Source organism: Pygoscelis adeliae, unplaced genomic scaffold (assembly GCF_000699105.1).
Source record: "Pygoscelis adeliae isolate BGI_AS28 unplaced genomic scaffold, ASM69910v1 Scaffold288, whole genome shotgun sequence".
NCBI classification, from domain to species: Eukaryota; Metazoa; Chordata; class Aves; order Sphenisciformes; family Spheniscidae; genus Pygoscelis; species Pygoscelis adeliae.
This window is the reverse complement of record NW_008825264.1, coordinates 287,556-294,285: the sequence shown is the minus strand read 5'-3', so window position 1 is coordinate 294,285 and position 6,730 is coordinate 287,556. Positions and strand designations below refer to the sequence as shown.

General features: G+C 58.8%; 1 protein-coding gene across 1 annotated transcript in view; it reads right to left on the bottom strand.

Annotated features, from left to right (window-relative positions):
- TMEM173 (transmembrane protein 173) overlaps nucleotides 1-6,730 on the bottom strand; it is a 12,260-nt gene continuing 5,530 nt past the window's right edge. Inside the window, exons 2-7 of the mRNA XM_009329585.1 lie at nucleotides 5,450-5,694; nucleotides 4,640-4,820; nucleotides 3,590-3,698; nucleotides 3,194-3,432; nucleotides 1,370-1,556; nucleotides 1-475 (exon numbers count right to left, since the gene is read on the bottom strand). Coding sequence (XP_009327860.1) covers nucleotides 282-475; nucleotides 1,370-1,556; nucleotides 3,194-3,432; nucleotides 3,590-3,698; nucleotides 4,640-4,820; nucleotides 5,450-5,694 — 1,155 coding nt within the window. The 3' untranslated portion in view covers nucleotides 1-281. The remainder of the gene's footprint in view (nucleotides 476-1,369; nucleotides 1,557-3,193; nucleotides 3,433-3,589; nucleotides 3,699-4,639; nucleotides 4,821-5,449; nucleotides 5,695-6,730) is intronic.

The following is a 6,730-nucleotide window of genomic DNA, read 5'->3' as shown; positions in this document are numbered from 1 at the left end:
GAGGAAAATGCTTTATCTGATATGAATCAAAGCAGATTAAAAAAACCACCCACGGATTAATGAGAGACATACATTACAAAGAAAATGGGAAGTATGTCACAGGACTGTGGTTTCAGTCAGCTGTTTCCAGTAAACATGATGCACAGGAGGTTTTGGTGGGCAGTTGCTGCAGGAGGTTGGGGATCGTTGTCACGGGCAGCACTTGCTGCAAGAGGAAGGGGCTTGGGGAAGGGGGACCGGAGCCCCGAAGCGGTGGTGCGGGGCTGGGCAGCGCTGGTGCTTTACAAGCAGTCGCTTCGCAGAGGCTGCGGCAGGTCTGACTCACTTATCTGGAGGTTGAGCTCTGCTGAGCTGAGGGTCGTGGACAGGTTGTGAGGCTGGTTCCCCTCGTACACGGCGTACTCCTCGTGACGCTGCTGCCGGAGGTGCCAGAGGATGTCTCTGGACAAGAAGTGGGTCTCTGCGTTGCCCAACTCTGGAACAGAAAAAAGACAAAACCCACCTTCACTGGTCTGGCCCAAGGCAGGGTTCTGGGCAGGGAGCTGAGCAGAATCTCTGGGAGATGCCACAAAATATGCGGAATTTCCTGAGAAGTCAAAATACGGTTCTCACTTCCTCCTTTCAGCACGCCAGAAGAAAGAAAATACAACACAAAGTGCAGGAAGGAGAGGAAAATACAGGCAGTATGTGCTGGTTTCCCATAGTGCTTGTTGTGATAGGAACTACCTCGCCAGATAGAAATGCTTCTCCCCATCAGGGAGAGCGCTGAATTTCCTCCGAAAAACAATGAGATTCATTTCAGCAAGAAGCAGCGAGCTGTTTTCAAGCCCTGCTGCTCTGGCAGAGGTGAGGAGAAGGGAAATTAAAAGGAAGAAGGGATGGCCTCGCTCCTTCTCGTCCCCTGTCAGGAGGAACGCCGCTGAGCCAGCACACACACCAACACCCGTCCGAATGCTGGGGAGGGCTTGACAGCCCCAGCCGTTTCTCCCAAGAACATCAGCAGCGAAGGGAGCTGCTCCTTCCCCTGGAAGCCCCCTGTTATATTTAATCCTTGAGGGAGCATTCTTGCTGCCCCAGCGGAAGACTGCTTGCCTCAGGTGCCTCTGGGGACTTCAACAGGGACCAGCTCTGCCAGCAACCTCCCCACTCCTCCGAGACCCACAGCAACAAGTCCTCCTGTCTCGGGATGCAGCCCCTTCCTCCCACCGCGGCAGGGACCTGCATGCCCGTGTGAGCGGGGATATCAGCCAAGCGCTACGTGGATCCTGCCTGCTTCCCCTTGTTTGCCCTGATCCGAGGTCACTCAAGGGGCTGGGGGAGCACAGCCACCGTGCTGGGCACCCCTTCCCTCTTTCCCCTCCTCACTCACCCTCGTACACAATGAGCCGGTAGGTACCCGCGCACTCCTTGGAGCCTTTCAGGATCTCCTCCAACGTCCTGTAGAAAAGCTTGGCCTGCTCCAGGCGGTCCTCCCGGCTGAAGGCAGCACACTCATCCTGGGACATGGCGTAGAGGGACTGCAGCGGGGTGGCGTACTCCACTGCGCAGTGCCAGAGCTGCAGGGATGGAAGAAAAAGACACGGGGGCAGGAGGACCAAGCGCCTGGCAAAGGGCTGCCGGGCGACCCTGGTGCTGGGCAGAGCCCTCGGACCCCTCGGCAGCTCCGTGGCCTGCCCTGCACTGATGCTGTGTGCTGGACCCGCGGGACAGGGACACTGGTTCTGGCCGCAGTGTCCCCCTGCCCTGTGTTGAGCGGGGAAAGAGCAACTGGCCTGGCAGGCAGGTACGGCCGTGCCCCGTGCGCCGGGTGGGCTCCCAGAACTTGCCTCCCCCCCCTGGGGCCCCAGGGTGCAGCCACTGGCTTTGGCAGCACTCCCAATCCGCAGCCTGGGGAGTGATTTTCCCCATGGAGTTTGGTCCTCCGTGGAGACGCCCCTTGCCCGTGTCTGATCACACCTTCTTGGTGGCTTTTCCGCTAGAGAAGGGCAAGTCTGATTATCCTAATGGAGCGTAGGAGAACGGAGAAGAGGATAAATGCTGGCAAGGTGAATGCACAGCTAGAAAGAGGCTGATCAAACAAATGAGGAGAGATTTGTTAAGGCCATAAAAATTCCAAGGAGGAGCAGGGTTACCAGTAAGTCTTATATGGGGCAAACTGGAAAGTTTAATAAAGCGTGTTAGAAGGAAGAGGGACGGGATCCCTGGGTAAATGCGGAGCAGCAGGAGGAGCTACCAGCCTTGGAGGGCAGTTGCCACAGTGACCCGGAGCAGGCGCCAAGGCTGGGACCTACCACCGCTGCCGTGCATGCATTCACCAGCGACCCGGCAGCAAGCTGAGGGACAGATTTTGCTGACAACATTGCAGCGGGTCAGGGCAGGCCCAGGCTGCAGAGCTGCTGGAGCTCACTTGGTGCTGAGTGACTCAGCAGGAGACTGGCGGATGAAACACGGCATCAGTGCATCCATTGCAGCAGGAAAAACCCGATGCTGACTGTACTTCCCCAGGAGCAGGGCCAGGAAAGAGGCTCTGGAGTCCCTGCAGGCATGGCTTTAAAAGCAGCTGCTGAGTAATCGGCCACCGTCAAAGGGCAAATTAGGGAGACCCAGGTGAGAAGCATCGCTCTGCCGATGACACAGCCGAGTCAGCAGGACCAGCGTGTTTCCTCCTCCAAGGGTGCAGGGGCAGAGGCCCATCTGCCTGGAGATGTGGAGGGAGATGAATGCAATGTGAGACGGAGGGATTTAGGGCTCGTCAGCCTGGAAAAGAGGTGACTGGGGGAAGGGGAGAGAGTCAAATTATATAATGACTCACAGACATTTTCAAGCACTTCTTCACAACAAAAGGAAATATTCAGTAGTCCCATGGGAAGTGATGCTCTGGACCCCACATCTGCTTTTTTCTGCTCAGTTTTCTCTGTTTTCTGGACTTAAATCAACTCCAGGAGGGGTTAAGTGAGCCCAACATCCCTGCAAGGGCTGAGGCTGGGAGGAGGCAGCCAGGAGGAAGGGGTGCGGATGGCCAGCACGGACAGGACCTCTCCATCTCGTGGAAGCCTGCTGAAAGCTGGGAGTATCTAATAGGAGAGTGGACACTGTCCTGCCCTTATGGCCACTTCTGGGTCGGGATCTGAGGCCAGGAAGACGTTTGGGCTGAAGCGTGCCCACTGCTCTCCCGACGCTGCACTCAGTATACCTTGTTGTCTTCATCCCTGATTGCGTAGAGGCTGTGTTTGTAGACCCTTTTTTTGGTGCCAGCTCGGGTCAGGGTGGTTTCAGTGAGGTCTGTCAGGTACTGGATATTGCTGTCAGCTTTCTCCAGGTCATCATAGACGTCACAGCTCAGAGGGACCAAGATGTGGAGCTTCCAGGTCTCCCTGCATGCCAGCACGTTGGGGTTGGCTCTGCTGAATTCCTCCATCGACTTTTTCACCCCTGGTAGAAGAAAGCATCGGGCAGAGGTGCCTGGCGTGAGTGCAGCTGCTTTCTACCTTGCTCCCCATTTCCCTGCTAGCACTGTAAAAGTGGGAGGATTGTTATTAGGAGCTATGTCTATCTGTAGGCATGATAAAGCAGGGAAACAGCTACGTACGTGGCAGGACTATTTTTAGGTACCCAATGTAGTAAGACCAGGCAAGCCCATGAGCGACGTTCCGCTTCGACCTCTCAGACATCTCAGACATTTCCACTGCTGAGGGCTTCTGCGGAGGGAAGGAAAGACAGACCAGCGGTGATGAATGCAGCCACCTGGGCTCTTCTGCAACAGTCGCTTCTCTGCAGAGACTGGAGAACAGCCACCCTCTCCAAAGACTCCAAAGAGATCTGGAGAGTGAGCAACCCTGCTGCTCCCTTCCACCACCACGTCGGGCAGCGGGGCCAAGCGTTCTTGATGGCCCGCACAGCCCCTACAGATGAGGAAGCTGATGCCAGAGCGAGCTGGACACATTTCTGGCTGCATCCTCCACTGGGATTGCATGTCCCAGTGCAACTTGTGCATCTGCCCAGTGCTTCCAGTATGCAGGAGGAGACATCGCAGCGCCTGATGGTGGGATTTCCAGGGCCACCAGTGGCCCCTGCCAGCTCTGTGTGTTCATTTAGGTGGAAATGGCTGTTGAAACCCCACAGGCGCCTGACGGCTGCCCTCCCCAAAGCACCTTTCTGTAGCCTGGGCGACCCCTCTCCCCTTCCAGTTCTGCTGGGGTAAAGCAGAGCCCTCCCAGTGCTGCAGAGGTACCCGGAGCTTGGCTCTGCCACCCACAGCATGTCTGATAATTAACCCTTTGGAGACCACACAGGCTACCCTTTACCCCCAAGCACCAGCTTGACTGACGGATTTAAAAATACCCCTGTATTTTGTGTCAGCAGGGCTCTGGCTGCAGCAGGGCTGCTGCCAGTGCCCGGGGGTGGCTGTGCTCATTAAATGGCAGCCTGGCCCTCCTGCCGGTGTGCGTGGCAGTAGGGGGCCAAGGAGATCAGCTCTTCGGGGCTGAGCTAACGAGAGCGTTTCTCCCGCTGCGGGGCTGCGTGCGGGTGGGCTGTACGTGCAGGGGCTGCACAGAGCTGGGCCAGCTGCCCCCACGACCGCTCGGGGCTGCCACACTGCCCGGGATGCCTGGCCAGACTAGAGGCGTTGGTGCCTTACGTGGATCCCCAGAGCGAGGTTGAGGAGCTGGCACAGGCTGGCCAGGGCGAGGTGGAAGCTGAGCGGCTGTCTGTCTCCATTGACAAGAGTCACATAGGCTGAGCCACAGGCGAGCAGCATGGGCCTGTGCCAGTGCAGGGGGAAGCAGGCGCTCAGGGCCCTCCAGAAGCTGCCGTGGTACCTGGGTGGGGAAGGGAGATAGGAGACAGGCTGGCGGCCACCCGTCTGCCCGCCATCCCCACCTGCAGCCCACGGGGCACTGGTCGGGGAATGCTCCCACCTCCCTGCCAGTGCTGCTGACCTTCTAGAGCAGTACAGAGCCAGGGAGCCCTGTGGGACCCTGCTCAGTGCACCCCAGGTGCCCCCAGCCAGGAGAGGGCTTGGGTCTCTAGCAGCACCCATGGGTCTCGGAGGGGAGCAGGTGCAACGTTGCCCTAGACAGCAAGGGGAGATTACCTCCAACAGCCCCGTGCCCTCCGGCACTGGGAGGTGGGGGAAGGCTGGGGGCTGAGATCTGCTCCCCAGGTAAAGGGCACACTAGGGAGCTACCACAGAGAGGAGAGGGAGAGGTCCACAGACATACGGGGGAGCTGGGCAGGCAGGAGAAGGGAGAGGAGGAGGAGCTGAGAAAGACACGAGGCTGGTGGAGAGCAGCATGTGCTGCCGGGGCACAGCAGAGCATTGCCACAGAGGGCACTCGTGGGGGTAGAAACAAGGAGCAGATCCCTCCCGGCACCCAGAGGCTGCTACCCCCTTGTCCCCAGGGTGGCCCCAGGAGCCTGGGAGACAGCCTCCCCCACGCTGGCTCACCTGGATTGGAGGTGGAAGATCTCCTCGACCAGGTAGCAGATGCCCTTGAGCAGCACCCCGATCTGCAGGCCCACGAAGTGGGAGGTGAAGCTGTGGAAGATGGGTTTGAGGGGCTCCCCGGTGAGGTACAGCGCTGCGGCGCACAGAACCAGGAGCAGGTACACGGCACGCTGCGCTTGCCGTCCCCGGGCCTTGGGGATGAGCAAGGCGGTGGGGTGGCTTGGCTGCCACGATTCCCGAGACATCTGCGGCAGAGAGGGGGAGTCAGCAGCAATTGTTGTCCCCAGCGCTCACAGCAGCGCTGTGGGGAGCGGAGAAGGGGGACACACGGGCACATCCAGCACGAACACCCCAAAGCACGCAACAGAGCCGTCCCTTCCTTTGCGTGCTGCTGACGCAACAGAGCCGTCCCTTCCTTTGCATGCTGCTGAAACGCAGCCGCTTCTGGGGAGGTTCCCTTGCGCGCTGCACAGGCCACCTCGGGGCTGCCCCCCTGTGCCCAAATGGGCTCGGCAAGAGAGGGCCTGGCTGGCCACCCCGCTCCCAACTCAATGCCAACCCTACGCTAGCCCTCCCTGCCCCGCAGCCACCGGGCCATCACTCCTCTTGCCGCACTCACCGGAGCAGTTACCAGCCGTGAGACCAGACGCTGCCTGGGTTTCCTGCACTGCAGTTAATGGGCTCTGTGCTCCAGCCCCTGCAGCCGTGGCTCTTTTCGGAGGCTGCCGCCACAGACAGAGACCCGGACCCCCCCACGGGTGGAGCTGCACGGTTCCCAGCACCGAGAAAAATGAAAATGAAAGGACTTGTTGCAGCTGCGAGCAGCTTGCAGAAAGCACTAGAGCCCTCCCACGCAGGGCACCCATGAGGTCTCTCAGCCTGCAGGAAATCCAGGCACTTGGCAGCGCTGGGTGGATGTGGCAGGTTTCGATATGTGTGAGCTTACACCTCTGGAAAGCCCCAACGTATCTGTCAGGTCATAGTGGGGCTGAGCCGAGCTGGAATGAGGAAGGAAACCAGAATTTATTGAGATTTAATTTATTAAGTGCAGCAGATTTCAAAGACTGAATTTATTAAGTGCAGCAGGTTTCCAGGGGCGAAACAGAAGCAAATTCCTTCTAGCAGAGAGGGTGACTCACAGCACCCTGGATCCCCCCACCCCACGCAGCTCCGGGAGATGCTGGCTCGGGAGGCAGTGCCCAGCCACTGGCGACACAGCAGGGGCTTCCTGCAGCCAGCCTCCTGCTGGCCAGTAAGGGCCTCAAGCCTCTCAGGTGCATG